We start from the raw sequence: 20,122 nt of genomic DNA on the forward strand, positions 1-20,122 counted from the left end.
AAGGCTCTGCCTCCTATTCTACTCTTACAAACCCTAGGAACTACAAGTAAGCCTGCAGTCTGAGAGCGAAGCGCTCTATTGGGGTGATATGGTACTACGAGGTCCCTAAGATAAGATGGGACCTGATTATTCAAAACCTTATAAGTAAGAAGAAGAATTTTAAATTCTATTCTAGAATTAACAGGAAGCCAATGAAGAGAGGCCAATATGGGTGAGATATGCTCTCTCCTTCTAGTCCCCGTCAGTACTCTAGCTGCAGCATTTTGAATTAACTGAAGGCTTTTTAGGGAACTTTTAGGACAACCTGATAATAATGAATTACAATAGTCCAGCCTAGAGGAAATAAATGCATGAATTAGTTTTTCAGCATCACTCTGAGACAATATCTTTCTGATTTTAGAGATATTGCGTAAATGCAAAAAAGCAGTCCTACATATTTGTTTAATATGCACTTTGAATGACATATCCTGATCAAAAATGACTCCAAGATTTCTCACAGTATTACTAGAGGTCAGGGTAATGCCATCCAGAGTAAGGATCTGGTTAGACACCATGTTTCTAAGATTTGTGGGGCCAAGTACAATAACTTCAGTTTTATCTGAGTTTAAAAGCAGGAAATTCGAGGTCATCCATGTCTTTATGTCTGTAAGACAATCCTGCAGTTTAGCTAATTGGTGTGTGTCCTCTGGCTTCATGGATAGATAAAGCTGGGTATCATCTGCGTAACAATGAAAATTTAAGCAATACCGTCTAATAATACTGCCTAAGGGAAGCATGTATAAAGTGAATAAAATTGGTCCTAGCACAGAACCTTGTGGAACTCCATAATTAACTTTAGTCTGTGAAGAAGATTCCCCATTTACATGAACAAATTGTAATCTATTAGACAAATATGATTCAAACCACCGCAGCGCAGTGCCTTTAATACCTATGGCATGCTCTAATCTCTGTAATAAAATTTTATGGTCAACTGTATCAAAAGCAGCACTGAGGTCTAACAGAACAAGCACAGAGATGAGTCCACTGTCCGAGGCCATAAGAAGATAATTTGTAACCTTCACTAATGCTGTTTCTGTACTATGATGAATTCTAAAACCTGACTGAAACTCTTCAAATAGACCATTCCTCTGCAGATGATCAGTTAGCTGTTTTACAACTACCCTTTCAAGAATTTTTGAGAGAAAAGGAAGGTTGGAGATTGGCCTATAATTAGCTAAGATAGCTGGGTCAAGTGATGGCTTTTTAAGTAATGGTTTAATTACTGCCACCTTAAAAGCCTGTGGTACACAGCCAACTAACAAAGATAGATTGATCATATTTAAGATCGAAGCATTAAATAATGGTAGGGCTTCCTTGAGCAGCCTGGTAGGAATGGGGTCTAATAAACATGTCGATGGTTTGGATGAAGTAACTAATGAAAATAACTCAGACAGAACAATCGGAGAGAAAGAGTCTAACCAAATACCGGCATCACTGAAAGCAGCCAAAGATAACGATACGTCTTTGGGATGGTTATGAGTAATTTTTTCTCTAATAGTTAAAATTTTGTTAGCAAAGAAAGTCATGAAGTCATTACTAGTTAAAGTTAATGGAATACTCGGCTCAATAGAGCTCTGACTCTTTGTCAGCCTGGCTACAGTGCTGAAAAGAAACCTGGGGTTGTTCTTATTTTCTTCAATTAGTGATGAGTAGAAAGATGTCCTAGCTTTACGGAGGGCTTTTTTATAGCGCAACAGACTCTTTTTCCAGGCTAAGTGAAGATCTTCTAAATTAGTGAGACGCCATTTCCTCTCCAACGTACGGGTTATCTGCTTTAAGCTACGAGTTTGTGAGTTATACCACGGAGTCAGGCACTTCTGATTTAAAGCTCTCTTTTTTAGAGGAGCTACAGCATCCAAAGTTGTCTTCAATGAGGATGTAAAACTATTGACGAGATACTCTATCTCACTTATAGAGTTTAGGTAGCTACTCTGCACTGTGTTGGTATATGGCATTAGAGAACATAAAGAAGGAATCATATCCTTAAACCTAGTTACAGCGCTTTCTGAAAGACTTCTAGTGTAATGAAACGTATTCCCCACTGCTGGGTAGCCCATCAGAGTAAATGTAAATGTTATTAAGAAATGTTCAGACAGAAGGGAGTTTTCAGGGAATACTGTTAAGTCTTCTATTTCCATACCATAAGTCAGAACAAGATCTAAGATATGATTAAAGTGGTGGGTGGACTCATTTACTTTTTGAGCAAAGCCAATAGAGTCTAATAATAGATTAAATGCAGTGTTGAGGCTGTCATTCTCAGCATCTGTGTGGATGTTAAAATCGCCCACTATAATTATCTTATCTGAGCTAAGCACTAAGTCAGACAAAAGGTCTGAAAATTCACAGAGAAACTCACAGTAACGACCAGGTGGACGATAGATAATAACAAATACTTCCAATTTGGATGGACAAGACTAAGAGTCAAGCTTTCAAATGAATTAAAGCTCTGTCTGGGTTTTTGATTAATTAATAAGCTGGAATGGAAGATTGCTGCTAATCCTCCGCCCCGGCCTGTGCTACGAGCATTCTGACAGTTAGTGTGACTCGGGGGTGTTGACTCATTTAAACTAACATATTCATCCTGCTGTAACCAGGTTTCTGTAAGGCAGAATAAATCAATATGTTTTATCAATTATTATATCATTTACCAACAGGGACTTAGAAGAGAGAGACCTAATGTTTAATAGACCACATTTAACTGTTTTAGTCTGTGGTGCAGTTGAAGGTGCTATATTATTTTTTCTTTTTGAATTTTTATGCTTAAATAGATTTTTGCTGGTTATTGGTAGTCTGGGAGCAGGCACCGTCTCTACGGGGATGGGGTAATGAGGGGATGGCAGGGGGAGAGAAGCTGCAGAGAGGTGTGTAAGACTACAACTCTGCTTCCTGGTCCCAACCCTGGATAGTCACGGTTTGGAGGATTTAAGAAAATTGGCCAGATTTCTAGAAATGAGAGCTGCTCCATCCAAAGTGGGATGGATGCCGTCTCTCCTAACAAGACCAGGTTTTCCCCAGAAGCTTTGCCAATTATCTATGAAGCCCACCTCATTTTTTGGACACCACTCAGACAGCCAGCAATTCAAGGAGAACATGCGGCTAAACATGTCACTCCCGGTCTGATTGGGGAGGGGCCCAGAGAAAACTACAGAGTCCGACATTGTTTTTGCAAAGTTACACACCGATTTAATGTTAATTTTAGTGACCTCCGATTGGCGTAACCGGGTGTCATTACTGCCGACGTGAATTACAATCTTACCAAATTTACGCTTAGCCTTAGCCAGCAGTTTCAAATTTCCTTCAATGTCGCCTGCTCTGGCCCCCGGAAGACAATTGACTATGGTTGCTGGTGTCGCTAACTTCACATTTCTCAAAACAGAGTCGCCAATAACCAGAGTTTGATCCTCGGCGGGTGTGTCGTCGAGTGGGGGAAAAACGGTTAGAGATGTGAACGGGTTGGCGGTGTACACGGGGCTTCTGTTTAGGGCTACGCTTCCTCCTCACAGTCACCCAGTCAGCCTGCTTTCCCGGCTGCTCGGGATCTGCCAGGGGGTAACTAACGGCGGCTAAGCTACCTTGGTCCGCACCGACTACAGGGGCCTGGCTAGCTGTAGAATTTTCCACGGTGCGGAGCTGAGTCTCCAATTCGCCCAGCCTGGCCTCCAAAGCTACGAATAAGCTACACTTATTACAAGTACCATTACTGCTAAAGGAGGCCGAGGAATAACTAAACATTTCACACCCAGAGCAGAAAAGTGCGGGAGAGACAGGAGATGCCGCCATGCTAAACCGGCTAAGAGCTAGTAGCTACGCTAAGCTAGCGGATTCCTAAAAACACGCAAAGTGAATAATGTGTAAATAATTTAGAGGTGATTCAGCAGAAGGAGTGCTTTAGTTAAGGCACGTAAAGATTACACTGGGAAACAAATCGTAATCTAGATAACTAGATCAATCTAACTGCGCAGATTAAACAGCTAACAGATACAGAAAAACACCGCTGTGCTCCGGAACAGGAAGTGATACAATACCGCAGTGAGAGCCAACCACCAGTAGAGGTAAGGAGCTATAGCTAGAGCAGGTTACTTCCCGATTCTGCAGCTGGGTGGACTGGGAGGATGCAGATGAAGCATCTTGTCCAAGGACATACAGGTAGCCTGAAGGACAAACCTGGAACCAAACCCTGGACTACGTACTAGTTGCCACTTCGTAAATAGCTTGGGGTTGAATATTTGGTGTAGGAGATTCAAGTGACATTCAGAAGGAACTGTCAGAATTTGGCATCATCAAAATGACAGCATGAATCCATCCTGCCTTGCATCAACAATGCAGACTTCTATTGCTTTAATATTGTGGGAACTATGTGTTAAGTTATTTTAATAAGGACCAAAATTTCTAAGGAATTTTCCCAACTGCTTCTTCCAAGCTATACCATGAGGAATTATCTCAGTTTGGAAGGCAAAATGAAGCCAAGGTGTACCTAATAAAGTGGCTGACAGATGTACACAACTAATAATAACACATTATAGAAATAGTCTACGTACACATTATGTTAAGTTAGACACACATCTTTAACATCATGCATGCAAGTACCAGACTGAAGGTGCCGTATTCGGCCCTCAACAGGTGGGTCAAAAGGCCAGAGAGTGTGGTTTGGTCTCCCCAGGTCCAGCGGGCTGTGTTGAGGTAGGAGGAGATGGGCAGATAGATGTAGGGCACAAAGCCTCCAAGGAAGCATGTTCCCAGGGTGAAAAGACGACACAAAGAAAGCTCCTGTCAAGATAATGTGCAAAAGTACTTTTGAACTTTATCTTGTAGACACTTGAAACTTGTAGACTCCACAGTAACCAGTGCCCATTTATAGCTTGACCAAGGACACAGACAAGCAGCCTGGACAGGGATTGAACCCAGGTCTACATATTGGGAGATCAACTCCCACTAAGGTACCTGCTCTATGACCTTTGAGACACATGACAGGTGACAAGATAAACAAAACAAAACAAAAAGACTGAATTGTTTGTTGAGTGTACTGTGTCTTGTCAGGTTGGTGCACTGATTCATTAGCTTGGCATCTATGGACAAATTAAGGTATTTATGAATTCTTACCTATAAAGGCTGGTATTACAGTAAGTTGTGAATACTGGTGGGTCGGGGTTATTAAGCAGGAATCCACATTCACTTTTCTACTTGTTTAAAATAGAACTTACCTTGTAAGAATAGAGCCAGTGCAACACCCAAGGAATAACAACTAGCACATACAGCACCAAGGTGTGCTGGTTACAGAGCCCCAAACCACAGCACAGTGCCCCCCAATGTGCAATCTGAAGGAAAAAAAAGTAGTTCATTCAAGCAGTGAGCCTTAATCTCAAAAAACATAATTAAATCTTCAAGATGATAAAAGCCAAACGACAAACACTGACTTACGTTTGTCCGCTGTGTGGCATTTTCAGCGCAGTGAAAGCTGGCAGAAGCAAAGAAGAGCAGACCAACGAAAAGGTTGTTGAGGGTGAAGACCTCTGCCACAACAGACCACTGCCAGCTCAGCCTGGACACGGCGAACACCCCTCCCGCCAATACGGCTCCAGGACCTGGACCTGCCAGCCTGCCGGTGTGTGAGGAAAGGACTTAAACGTAACCCATTTTTCCCCAAACGCATCAAGCAACTTTAGCAGGTTTAACCAAGTTTCATTTGCACCACAATTAATATGCTGACAAGTAATTTGCCCATCAGGGCAAGGGACACAACCGTAAGTTGATTTTTGGCCGTCTTTCACCAAAAATTAACTTCTCAAGGATTTCAGGGCTTCTGGTATGTTTCCTACTTGAAACACAAAATTCAGTAAAAAAAAACAAAAAAAAAAACGAACGGCATTTATAAATGTCAGACATGCATGATTTTTTTGCCACATGGAGATTTAACGTCCCAGTATTAATGTATAAAAATTTTGAGTTTTAAGATATGAAAGTTGCCGGAAAGTTTTACGGAAGGATGGAATTTCTCCTGACAGGCACAACTTACAGTTGGTAAAAATCCAAAAAGATTCACATTTATAATCTTGGACTAAACTTTTCCATCCAGCTCTGCTCCTTTCTATATTTTATTGAACCTAAATTAAGTTGTGGTGATGTTGAGAAAGCAAAACAACAAAGTCAGGAACAAATTTTGGAACCCGCCTCTCGGCCAAGACCTTGAAAAACTGCTCTGGGTAAATTGGGCCATTCACATATCATGAGAAGTTCCTCGCCAGCAGCCTGGTTGATCACAAAACCCACCGTGGTACACATAGCACTTTATCCTCAGCTTCTTAAAATATATAATGTGCGCACAAAAACTTTCCGCTTTTCTCCTCTCCTGTGCTGTCTACATCTCCTTTGCCGTAATTGAAGCAAACTTGGGATAATCTGTTATACGCTAAGACCCACCGTGCACTGAAATGAGAGACAGAGGGGGAGCGCACAGGCAAATGATGGCGGAGAAGGGAAAGAAAAGGAAATATAGCGCAGAGAAGTGCTGCGTTAATGGCTGACACTGTGCGGGATGACGGATGAAATATGGAACGAGAAAGAAAAAGTTCAAGAAGACGGTGGGGGGGGGGCAGCCCAGTCCCCGGCATGCTGGCTCTGAAATATGAGCAGGCTCGACAATTAGGGAAGTCAGGCAGTATGGCCCTTTCCGCCATTGTGTGGAGTGGCTTAGAGTCCTCATCAGCCTATCAGCTAACTGACAGGCAGAGAGCTGCTCTATTCAGTGCCGCAGATACAAGCTGCAGGCCAAACGGCTGCCAGGTCCCTTATGACCCCACAATCCCTTGCCGGTGACAGCTTCAAGCTCCATAGCAAATTAGGCGCTCTCACATTACAATCGCAGAAGACAGATTCCATTAACGGTATCTGAAATTGCGTAGAGAGCAGGCCCGTTATCAGACCTGACTCATAAGCACCGCCATTAATCACAAGGCATGATACCATTTATACATTTCCAGCTCTCTGCCTGCCGCTGTGATAGTCAGCCACAAAAGGCCTGATGAGACTTAGGCTAGGGGAACAATAGAGCTTTCTGAGGAAAGCGCAGTAAATCAGGAAAAAAAAAAAGAAGAAGAGGGAGAGCGAGAAGATGGTAGCAGGGAAGGGGAACAAAAAAAAAAAAAAAAAACTCTTGCTTGCTGACTACTTCTCCCTTTTTTCTTGGGTTTCTCTCGCTCAGTGTCTTTATTTTTCTCTGTGTGTTCACTCTTGGTGAATGAGGATGCATACGTGCGAGCGTGTAAGAGCGTCATGCACTTGGGGTGGATGTTGATGGGGCGTCGCGGAGCAAGTCTTAATAAAAGATACCGCAGCCTTTTCTCGCTGTGCCGCTCCAGGAATTACTTGCAACTTGAAGGAAGGATGAAGAAAGGTGGAGCAAGGACCGGGGGGGGGGGGGGGGGGGGGGGACTTTGTCGATGTGAGGAGACACCCCTGACTCCCCCAACCACCACCACACCCATAATTTTACCTCCCTGCATAGCAATTAAACCATAGCGCCTGCACGTAGCAGGGGGGCTGTTTTTTTGGGTGGCACAGGGTGTCGGATATTAGCAGAGGTCCACAGGCGAGGTTATTACACAGCGTCTGTTCTGATTTCTGGAGCCACGTCTGATAGCCAGACAATGCTCGCTGCATATTCAGGAGTACATGCGTGCACACACACACATGCACACAAACCGGTGCGGTCTTGGACTTCTTTCTTCTCCCAGAGCGGCTGACATCTCTCTCTGTTAGAGCCTGTCAGCCCGTAAGTGCCTGGTGATGTGTGTACAGCGCTGCTATAAATGACCTGTCTCTCTGCGCGAGACCACCTGGGTCCCAGTCAGCCTCTGCACAGCTCATTCAATGCTCCGGCTGCTCCCAGGGCGCGCAGATAAAGCGGGACATATTCTGACACCCGTGTTCTCTGTTATCACGGCTCAACGCGGCGCAAGATGCTGCTGCTGCGCTCAAACATTTGCGACTCAGTGACAAGGGGCCCGGTTGAGACGTGGCAGCGGAATAACACACCTGACAGCGAGGCTATTCTACCCTGAACTGATCTGCATTGCCAAAATGCCTGTGTCATCACATGGGTAATTAACTCGGTGAGAAATATTACGGTTAAATCTTGGAATGGTAAACTTGCAAATAGTAAAAGAAATGGTTGAGAAACAAAATGACCAAAAGTTCAGCTTTATTTTCCAGCTCGAAATTAAACAATAGCAAGTAAGTCCCTTCAGCTTCTCCCTTGTTTCCGAGTCAGATATGCATGCTGATTTGGCACAAGTTTTACGCAGAATGACCTTCTTGAAGCAACTCCACAGTACATGAAAATTGGGCAGAGGTGGCCTTGAGCTGTGAACCTTCCATACTGGAAACAAGTGCACTTAACCACTTGGTCACCACCCACAAATATGCAAAAAAGTGAAAAATGCTACAGAGCAATTTTATGCGTCAAACGGAAAGAGCCACGATCAAAGGTAGCGAATAAATGGAAATGGTAGAGCAGGCTGTGTTTAACTGTGTCCCCTTCAAGGGCGCACCAGAAGCTCAGCATAATCACTTTGAAGTGTCAAACGGGACCTGCCTCATTTACTCCCTCCGTTCTGCAGTACAGGCCCGAGACGTGCCAGCGCCACTCGCCATGCTGAATAACAGCACACAAAAAGCCGACACCAGCACTCGGCAGTGAATGAGGCTTCACAATGGAGCTGGCGAAGGGAACCGGTGTCACACACCACCCCGGGGATTGCACAATACCACAGCTGTGCCGTCGCAGATCAGCGCTGCACTGTTCTCTAACCGAGCGGCGGTTTGGGGAAGCCGGGCTGGAAGACAATCACACATTCCTGAAGAGGGTAGGAAGCCTGGAGAGGAGGTGGTCGAGGCTGAGGTTTCCAGCTGGCCCTCGCTGACATGCCAGAGCTCTTCCCTGGCCGGAACACCAGGCAGAGTACTTAGGAGCTATTATATGAGAGCCGGTAAATTTCCAATATATGCCGCTTTGAAATAGCAAAACCGAGCAGATGAGGGACGGCAACAGCGTACGAGTCGCAAAGTCAAATACATTTTCTAAAGCTGACGAATTTCATTTTCAGATGCTGCTTTTTTAGTTCTTAATTTTCAGTCACCATCAGTTGTGCAGTGACGGTGCACCCAGAAAGTATTCACAGCACTTCACTTTTTCCACCTTTTATGTTACAGCCTTATTCCAAAATTGACCAAATTAATTTTTTCCCCTCAAAATTCTACTCACAACACCCCGTAATGACAATATGAAATACGTTTGTTGTGGGACCTTACATGTAGACAGGTGTGTGCCTTTCCAAATGTCCAATCAACTGAATTTATTCCAGGTGGACTCCAATTAAGCTGTAGAAACATCTCAAGGATGATCACTGGAAACAGGATGTACCTGAGCTCAATTTTGAGCTTCATGACAAAGGCTGTGTATACTTATGTACATGGTGGCCAAGTGGTTAATGCGCTTGGTTTCAGTTCAGAAGGTTCCGGGTTCAAATCCCACCCCTGCCACATTGCTCCATGTAATGTGGAGATGCGTCAGGAAGGGCATCCGGCGTAAAACTTGTGCCAATTCAACATGCAGATCCACCTTGGATTTGCTGTGGCGACCCCGAGTGCAAACAAGGGAGCAGCCGAAGGGTCTTACTTTTTTTTTTACTATATACACACACACACACACACATACATATATATATGAACTCAAAGATCTAAACCTTTTCTACATACACAATATCACCATTTCCCTCAAATATTGTTCACAAACCAGTCTAAATCTGTGATACTGAGCACTTCTCCTTTGCTGAGATAATCCATCCCACCTCACAGGTGTGCCATATCAAGATGCTGATTAGACACCAATGTTAGTGCACAGGTGTGCCTTAGACTGTCCACAATAAAAGGCCACTCTGAAAGGTGCAGTTCTGTTTTATTGGGGGGGGGATACCAGTCAGTATCTGCTGTGACCACCATTTGCCTCATGCAGTGCAACACATCTCCTTCGCATAGAGTTGATCAGGTTGTCAATTGTGGCCTGTGGAATGTTGGTCCACTCCTCTTCAATGGCTGTGTGAAGTTGCTGAATATTGGCAGGAACTGGTACACGCTGTCGTATACGCCGGTCCAGAGCATCCCAAACATGCTCAATGGGTGACATGTCCTGTGAGTATGCCGGCCATGCAAGAACTGGGACATTTTCAGCTTCCAAGAATTGTGTACAGATCCTTGCAACATGGGGCCGTGTATTATCCTGCTGCAACATGAGCTGATGTTCTTGGATGTATGGCACAACAATGGGCCTCAGGATCTCGTCACAGTATCTCTGTGCACTCAAAATGCCATCAATAAAATGCACCTGTGTTCTTCGTCCATAACAGACGCCTGCCCATACCATAACCCCACCGCCACCATGGGCCACTCGATCCACAACATTGACATCAGAAAACCGCTCACCCACACGACGCCACACACGCTGTCTGCCATCTGCCCTGAACAGTGTGAACCGGGATTCATCCATGAAGAGAACACCTCTCCAATGTGCCAAACGCCAGCGAATGTGAGCGTTTGCCCACTCAAGTCGGTTACGACGATGAACTGGAGTCAGGTCGAGACCCCGATGAGGACGCCGAGCATGCAGATGAGCTTCCCTGAGACGGTTTCTGACAGTTTGTGCAGAAATTCTTTGGTTGTGCAAACTGATTGTTTCAGCAGCTGTCCGAGTGGCTGGTCTCAGACGATCTTGGAGGTGAACATGCTGGATGTGGAGGTCCTGGGCTGGTGTGGTTACACGTGGTCTGCGGTTGTGAGGCTGGTTGGATGGACTGCCAAATTCTCTGAAACGCCTTTGGAGACGGCTTATGGTAGAGAGATGAACATTCAATACACAAGCAACAGCTCTGGTTGACATTCCTGCTGTCAGCATGCCAATTGCACGCTCCCTCAAATCTTGCGACATCTGTGGCATTGTGCTGTGTGATAAAACTGCACCTTTCAGAGTGGCCTTTTATTGTGGGCAGTCTAAGGCACACCTGTGCACTAATCATGGTGTCTAATCAGCATCTTGGTATGGCACACCTGTGAGGTGGGATGGATTATCTCAGCAAAGGAGAAGTGCTCACTGTCACAGATTTAGACTGGTTTGTGAACAATATTTGAGAGAAATGGTGATATTGTGTATGTGGAAAAAGTTTTAGATCTTTGAGTTCATCTCATACGAAATGGGAGCAAAACCAAAAGTGTTGCATTTATATTTTTGTTGAGTGTATATACACACACACACACACACACAAAAAAATTCACATTGTCATTATGGGGTATTGTGTGTAGAATTTTGGAAAAAAAAGGAAAGGAAAAAAATTATTTAATCTATTTTGGAATAAGACTAACATATCAAAATGTGGAAAAAGTGAAACGCTGTAAATACTTTCCGGATGCACCGTATTTGATCGACAAAAACAGACCATTTTGATACTTGATTAGGCACTTAAATTGAGGAGAAACTACAAATTTTGGCTTCTCAATTATGAGTATTAATTCTCTTTCTTTACAGTGCTTCATATCTCTGAGTGAAGACCTTTGGGTTTTGAACTGTTGCTAAGATCAATAAGTAATTTGATGAAGCTGCTTCAGATTGTGGGATTTTTTTTTTTGTCTTTTTTCTTTTATAAATTAAACTGATTAAATGTCACTTGACATCACCAACAGTGAGCAGAGATCCAAACAAAATGCACACCGAAGTATATGAGGTGATCTGAATGAGGAGCTAAAAGGCAATTAAAATTTCCAAGACAGTACGGATTATTTCCAGGATTATTTTTGGTCATTTTAATAAAATTTGAGGTCATTTCTATGACTGGAAATCTACTCCCTAAATTTCCAGGTTTTCCAGGATGTGTGGGAACCCTGAAATAACTGAAACCCTAGTTATAATATTTGCATAAACAGGGATTCCTTTTCAAAATTGGTTTGTATGGAAATAATCACAGAAAGAACCAACAACAAAAATAGAAACAAATAAAAAAAAAGCTGTATATAGTTGCAGAGAAGTTCTACATAAACCCCGAGGGTCTTTGGGTTGGTGCTTATCTCCAGAAACCTCAACATGAAGCGGATGCAAGTCCACAATTCCACCAGAATGGGATACCCATCCATCACAGGTTACATCTCCAACCAAGGTTGGTACCCATTGACAGCTGGATGGACTGGGATGATGCAGATAAAGTATTTTGTCCAAGTACACAGACAGGTAGCCCGAAGGACACACAAGGAATTGAACCCTGGTCTATAAGTTGGACATCCAACTCCTACACCACATAGCCACCTGCTCTGCGGTACTGTTGCAAACTGCCTAAAATATTATTTCATCTTCTCAACAGCCCCAAATACTTTTCTAACGCAGGCTAATTTTGAAGCAACTACTGAAACAGACACTTCGGTCTCTTCTGTGTTTGTTAAGGAAACAGTCTGCTCGAGGAGGGTAAATAAGGGTTCAGGCTCTGCTGCTCGGGCATCCCCCCCTCCCTCCAGGAGAGCGCCCCAGTGCTCCAAGTGTGTGTAAAATTAATCACCACAATTCTGCTCAAACAATGCAGCCACTGACATGACAATTTCTCCCAGAATGCCATCTTAATCTCCACCCAACACACAAAAATTACAAGAAGAGAGAGAGGGTGAAGGGGGGGAGCCCCCACACAATTTACAAAAATCCTGTGTTTATGCAATTCAACTGAATGTGCCATTTTTATTTCTGCTTTCTCCAACAAAGTCATTAGGCACACACCAGTGATACATAAATGTTGCTGTATAGATTCCATTAACTAATTCTGGGTGGATTGTAATTGCCGAGTCTGATCCGTCTCCATGCCTGGTGCCTTATTAAAACTGCCTGTGGTGGGTGAGGAATGTAATATTGACGTCCGAGGCTGACACAATCTCAAGCCCACGGGCGAAAGGAATATTAAACTGGTACTGTATTCTTCTGTCTATCTAGTTCACCCCCCTCCTCCTGTTCTTCCTCTCTATCCCCGTCCCATAGCCAGTAATGAGGAAATAACATCTTCATTAGACATCTGTTTAACTGTATTAGAGGATGAGTCCTGGGGGAACCATTGGTCATGCCGAGGATGGTGGTGGGGGGGAGTGAAGGAGGTCTGCGGGACTACAATATGAAGGATAAGAAACCACATATATGGAACAAAAGGTCCAAAGATTGAGGCTTTTTCAATTTCATGCATTTGCAAAAGAAAACAAGGGGCGCTCTCTCTATTTCCACTTGGGATGAAGATTTGACCCAACAATAGCAGATCTGGAAAAGAGTGCGTCAGTTTTGCCATCTGTATGGAGAGGTGAAAATATTATTCAGCAAAACAACTTCAGGTATTTTCAGTGTATTACAACTTGCACTCAGGAGGAAAATCAAAACAGCAAGTGGCTGCAAATAAATAAATAAATAAATTCACCCTACGCTGCTCTTGACGTGACCCCATGGAGATAAAAGCAACCTCGCTCCTTTGGAAAAACATCCACCTGAGTAGGCAGAGCGGAGCAACAAGGGAGGGCGCCATCAGGACCATATGGTGAAGGTCCTTATAAGGAGCTGAAGACGTGGCACTATGTGGGCGATGGCACCAGGCCTACCCTCCGGTCCACTGAGGTATCAGCTGTGCCACATGGGCCAGCTCTTGGCAGGGGAGCCTCTCGCAGGTGTGCACTTTGGAGAAGCCATCAAGGAAAAGGGGAGGCCGTACAGGTTTGGTGTGCCTGTTATGTAATCATGTGATTCCCCCCCCCCTAAAAAGTGCTGATGACTGAGTGCTGTGATGTTCTTTTTTTCTGCTTTTTGATGGCTGTCAGCACGCTAACGTGCGTGCTCCTGGTTTCTCGGGATAAGCTCAGGAATGGAGAAAGATTTCTCTCAGGTATCAGAGATTCTGAGCAGCTTTAGCAGATAAACTGTGAAACGAGGGAGCGCAGAATACCAAGCTGTCTGGATTATCCCGCTATGAAGGGTGCATTCCTCCAGAGATTCGCGGCTGCCGAGGTCTTTAGCATTCCGCCGGCCAAATGTTTCTTTCCGCTGAACCTCCAAGTGCAATCGATAGTCATTATCATTACATCCACCATCCTCAAAGGCTTGTCAGGCCACGGTGTGAAAACATAAGATGTGCAATTTGGACATCAAACCACGCGATCGAGCCAGGAGAACCGTAATTGACAAATCAAAGGGAGGCTAAGTGCTACATTTAAACTTGTGCAAGAGAGAAGTCACTTCAAGGCCTATCAACTTACATTCCTCCACATTAAACACGGCAATCTGGCTGACTAATTTAAATTGATACATCAAAGGCTTGCCATGTTGGGTATATTCCAGATGAATTTCAATGTCACCCAATTTACCATTTGAGCGAAACTGCCTTCAAGTACCCCTGTTAACTTCAATGAATGTTGCCATTTCAAATTAATCACACATGACGGTGTATGATCTGGGGCAGAGAGTCCACGTATCATCTGAAGCATTCCTTCAAACGACAATTAGCGAAAAAGTTTCAAAGAACAAAAAAGTAATAAAACATGCTACAGAAATGTAATTATGATTGGGAAACAAAGAGCAAAATGTTGCAACTGCATGTATAGTGCAGGTATAAGTGGGTGTGAAGTGGTCAGCTTTGCTTTTGCACTTCAGAGGTCTGGCCGGAGAATTCCTCTAATGCTGTCGATTAGCATCTCTGCCAGTTTTGTTGGTATGGTGAAAGAACTCACATTCTCCATGCCAGAACCAAGAAGATGAGCTCGACCATCCGGAAACCCCTCTCCAAAGCTCTCCCTCCTCAATCTTTGCCCTCTCCAGTCACCCCCTCTCCAGGCCAAGTCTGCCAGTTGATCCACAGCCAGGAGCTCATCCAAAAACTAGGTCCTGAACAGATAATGACTACAACCTTTTATGCTTATTTTTCAAATTGAAAGCCCTAGATTATATGTTCATACTTAAAAGCTTACAGGGTATGACTGTGTGTTCTGGTTTATGTACTCACTACCCATCAACCCCTCTGTGGGGGTGGGGGGTGCTGGAGGTCCTCATAATGACTTTTTAGTTGACCATAATCCAAAATTGAATCTAAATCCTCAGAGATTACAAACAGAGCCACAGTTAACATGCAAAGCGTGATCCAAATATTGCCCAGACTACACAGAATTTTTCTAGCCTCAAAATTACCGTCTGACCAAAAGCTGAGACCGATCCTTCAACCGGCCAGTAACTTATCAGCTTGCATTGAGACTTAATGTGGTGGGGGAGTCAGAAATGGAACGAAGCTGAATAACCTGCAACATTTATTTTCTGAGAGTCCTCTATTCTGTTATTCTTTATTCTCTTCTTCTTGCAGAAGAGTTCAAGGTGGAAAGTACAGGGTGACCCCCCCCCCCAAAAAAAAACTTAATAAATCCTACATAGGTTTAACAAGTTTCTTGAAATTTGCTGGACTTCAACTTCAGTTATTCCCTAAAGTTTCAGTTATCTTAGTGACAATGCATAAAAGTTGTGTTCATTCCAAAATATGCTCCAAATGGTGTGATTAGTTGGCGAAATAGGACACCAGGTAAAATGTACTTTTCTTTGGTTGACCAAGACGTATTGGGGAAGACTGTTGTTTCAATCGTCGTTTTTATGGGTTCTGTTTTTTTTGGGGGGGGGGTCACCTTGTAGTAATGCAGGACCGGGTTAGAGGGTGATACAAGCTTGGTTTTCATTGTATATTTTTTGAAAAAGTTAGGCAATATTTTAAGAATAACAACAACAAAAAACACAACAGTAAAATGACAGCACTTCCATTAAGTGACTCAATGCCACTGCTGGGTTTTGTAATCTCATGATAACTGTCATTCTAGCGAGACTCTCATCAGAACTGTAAGTGCAAAGGTCAAAATACTGCCATTTCTTTGTTTTGTTTTTTTTATGTCATACTGCCATAATGTCATCTCTTATAACGTTTAACAAGCTCTCCGTCTCTTACTTTGTCCACATGCATTGTGCTGTCTATTTTAGAATGTCATGTGACTTTTTCTCTCCATCATGTGACCTGTAATGGGGGGAAACGTGTTTCATCACATTTTTTAAAAAGGTTTTCAAATCACCTGAAAAACCACCTAATGTGAGCATTTTTTTTTTTTTACCATATCCAAAGTATACTCAACAAAAATATAAACGCAACACTTTTGGTTTTGCTCCCATTTTGTATGAGATGAACTCAAAGATCTAAAACTTTTTCCACATACACAATATCACCATTTCTCTCAAATATTGTTCACAAACCAGTCTAAATCTGTGACAGTGAGCACTTCTCCTTTGCTGAGATAATCCATCCCACCTCACAGGTGTGCCATACCAAGATGGGCACACCTGTGCACTAATCATGGTGTCTAATCAGCATCTTGGTATGGCACACCTGTGAGGTGGGATGGATTATCTCAGCAAAGGAGAAGTGCTCACTATCACAGATTTAGACTGGTTTGTGAACAATATTTGAGGGAAATGGTGATATTGTGTATGTGGAAAAAGTTTTAGATCTTTGAGTTCATCTCATACAAAATGGGAGCAAAACCAAAAGTGTTGCGTTTATATTTTTGTTGAGTGCATTTTTTTTTTTACCATATCAAAATGCATGTTTCTTCATTAGCCATATTTTCAATTAGCTACTTGAAATTATGCAATTTAGAGGGTAATGTAAAGCTGTGCAGGAGGTGGCCAAGCAGTTAAGTGTACTTTTGTCGAGTGTGGAAGGTTCCCGGTTCAAGGCCCATTCTCCATGTAATGCGGAGTTGCATCAGGAAGGACATCTGGTGCAAAACTTGCGCCAAATCATGCAGATCCACCTCGGATCTACTGTGGCGAGCCCAAGTGAAAACAAGGGAGAAGCTGAAGGGACTTACTAGAGGGTAATAGAAACCTGCCTACACTTGGGCTTAGAGCCACTTCCCTGGGAGGAACTTCTTCCCCAGTCCCTGCCATTCTCCATCAAGGCCGACCCTGTTCGATGACCTCCTCCGGACCACATGCCACTCAGCACAAACTGGCCAAACACACCAACTCAGCCCACCTGGGTACATACACACACAACGCCATCACTTGCGTCTCCACTGCCAACTCGGGGTGCAAAGTGCTTGTCGATGTGTACAACGGGAAAACATTACATCATATCCAACAATTCCTATTCTGAAAGCGAAAATCAGAAGTATCTGACATGCCTGGAAATGCTTCAGTTAGCATAAATACGAAGAATAAAGAAAAAATGTTGACACTAAGCCAACAATGCGATGTGGAGAATTACTATAATCAGCAAAATAGCGGTGTACGGTAGTGCAGCCACCCATGTGAGATAAAAACACACAAAAAGGGTGTAAAATACTCCTTACACGAAGGGGTCAGGAGCAGGCAAAACTGCAGGGTGGCAGACGGCAAAACAGCGAAGGCAAAGTGTGCTTATGACTGAGCAAGCGGTGAGGTGGCTGAGGAGACGGGAGAGAGGGAGAAGCCGAGTTAGTCATCCTGCTCCTCTCAGACCCAGGAGGCAAGAAGGGCGAGATTAGAAATCGTGCCATGTCAGGATTGGGAGCGTGCTGGGCAGAGGTGGGGTGTGGGGGGAGTTTGAGGGCACAAGAGAAGATGGACTCCGGGATGGGGAATGATGGGTGGGTGCGATAATTGTGCTATGCATACACACACGTGCGCTCACAACGGGTGGCTTATGGGTAAACAGGCAGTGGAAGCTGCAGGGGGAGAGAAGGGTGGCAGGCCTCTGCTCCTGAATACTGAAAAGAGGATCAGGAATATCAGTGCCAGTCAGCCAGGATCCAAAAATATCACTCATTGTTATGGGCACAGTTGAGATGAAAAAGAGTCAAAAATGTCTTTTCCTCACAGACTTTAACTGCAGAGTGTGTATTTGCTGTTTGTCACTAGAAACCTGTTGTTCGATGTCTTCACCTGAAAACAGGTATTTCCCTAAAATCCAACTTAAAAATGTGCATGTACGTTCTTTTAACACAATATAGTAGAAACAAGTAAACTAGAGCAAATCAAATCAATTTTATTTATATAGCGCCAAATCACAACAAACAGTTGCCCCAAGGCGCTTTATATTGTAAGGCAAAGCCATACAATAATTACGGAAAAACCCCAACGGTCAAAACGACCCCCTGTGAGCAAGCACACAGGGGGTCGCAACAACAACAAAAAAAACCCTCTGCACACTCACACAATGATTTAAACACAGCAACTGCACACGTGCACAACAAAAAAACATATATCTCACAACAAACTTTACTAAATTAAATATACCAGCCAAAAACATCGAGTCAATCACTGCTGGCACACAACAAAGCACCCAAAACTCAGATTATCATTTCCCAGCAGCCCACAATTTTGGGATGTGAGAATCCATCATGATAGATTTTTGTGCACTAGATAAGATTTTCACCAATAATAAATTTGTTTTCCATACAGAGTATGAATTTCACACAAATAAGCACATGAAGAGTGACAGTGTAGGTAGACGGTTTGGAGACAGTGAGGAAGAGGAGAGGGAAATGGTTTGGGAGAGCAGAGGGAGGGTGCAGGGTATATCAGGAGGAGAAGGATGTTGAGGAGAAGAAGGTGGTGCATGGGAGGACATGCACATGTTTGATGTGACAGAACAAGATGCAGAGGACAGGGACAGCTGGACGATCTGCTGTGGCAACCTGAATGAAAGGAGGAGGAGACTGGGTTAGAAGAAGAAAATGAAGCAGAAAAAGAAAAAAGGAGAGAAGAAAAGAAAAAAATTAAGAAAAAGAAAATAAAGGGAAAAGAAAGAAAAAGAAATGAAAGAAATTAAGACAAGAAAACAAAAGAAACTCTCAAAACTATCAAAGAAAAAGAAAGAAAACGAAGAACACATTGATCATTTAAACCATACGTTTTGCTGCAAAATGTTTCTACAGTTGCGTCAAATAACAAGGTTTTTTCCCCCCACTGAAAGTGTTGCAGATTTGCTTGGCTTAAATCTCGTACCTGCAGACAGTAAGACAGAAGACACCGCTAGCTGCAGCCCCCAGAAGACTGTTCATCAGGTTAACACTGTGGGCTGGAGAGAGGGAGGGCAGAAGACTCATAGCCAGGCGAGCGAGGAGGGTGAAGAGAGGGTATCCTGGAGGATGAGCCACCTGAAAGTACAACATGTGCTTCAACAGGCAGTGAAGTAATTTTATATATCCATACACACACACACACACACACTCCTGCAACAGGTAACATATGGAAAACTACAAAACCTCACCTTGCTGTTACACTGCTTCACCTCAGGGAGCTTTGGTGGCTGCTGTCCACTCTAATAGGTTGGCACTTATCTTTTAATTCACCAGAAATCATTTCAATTGTATTGTCTTCCCCAGTTCTCCAGCCCTGTGTGCCTGGCACACTCTAATTTAAAGAGACAGATAGATGCTGCTCTGATTGGCTGACATTATGTTCGCACAACAATACACACATGGTCCAGCTTTGCACTGGTTTTTCCCCCTACTTAAACAGCAATGCACACTCAGATGTGCCCCAAGTGGATCTGTGCCACCATTTTTGCACCTGCTGTCAATATGAGAATGTGTATAATACGACCCCTTTAATAAAAACACAGTAACCAGATCAGTGGTACAATAACAGCAGATGATTAGCCTGTATGCTTATTTTATTATTTGGTTTGGATCATCTTGTCCCCTCAGGAATCAATACAGCAATTCAGAGTGATGACATTTGTTCTATTATGAAACATTTCCTACTCAATAAAGGTTGTCTCATTGAAAATGACAGCACCCCCACTCAGAGGACACAAGGACTCGCTGATGAAAATTATGTAAAACAGACACGATGTCTTACGCAGTCACCACCATGACACAAACCTCCTATTATGAATCAACATTTTCAACAACACTCCCTACTACCATCATCAAAAAAAAACAAAAAAAAACAAAAAAACAAATCATCTTTTGGAATGATGGTTTTCACCCCTCAGGTTAAGATCCTGAGACTTGTAGA

At 43.4% G+C, this 20,122-nt stretch overlaps 1 protein-coding gene across 2 annotated transcripts in view; it reads right to left on the bottom strand.

The window, feature by feature from the left end:
• Positions 1-20,122, bottom strand: part of tmem260 (transmembrane protein 260) — a 53,346-nt gene that overhangs the window by 25,671 nt on the left and 7,553 nt on the right. For both annotated transcript variants that reach the window (XM_034159427.1, XM_034159426.1), the window contains exons 3-6: positions 19,106-19,257; positions 5,458-5,635; positions 5,241-5,354; positions 4,627-4,806 (exon numbers count right to left, since the gene is read on the bottom strand). In XM_034159427.1, the coding sequence (XP_034015318.1) occupies positions 4,627-4,806; positions 5,241-5,354; positions 5,458-5,635; positions 19,106-19,257 (624 nt within the window). The remainder of the gene's footprint in view (positions 1-4,626; positions 4,807-5,240; positions 5,355-5,457; positions 5,636-19,105; positions 19,258-20,122) is intronic.

Source organism: Thalassophryne amazonica, chromosome 19, assembly GCF_902500255.1.
Source record: "Thalassophryne amazonica chromosome 19, fThaAma1.1, whole genome shotgun sequence".
NCBI lineage: Eukaryota > Metazoa > Chordata > Actinopteri > Batrachoidiformes > Batrachoididae > Thalassophryne > Thalassophryne amazonica.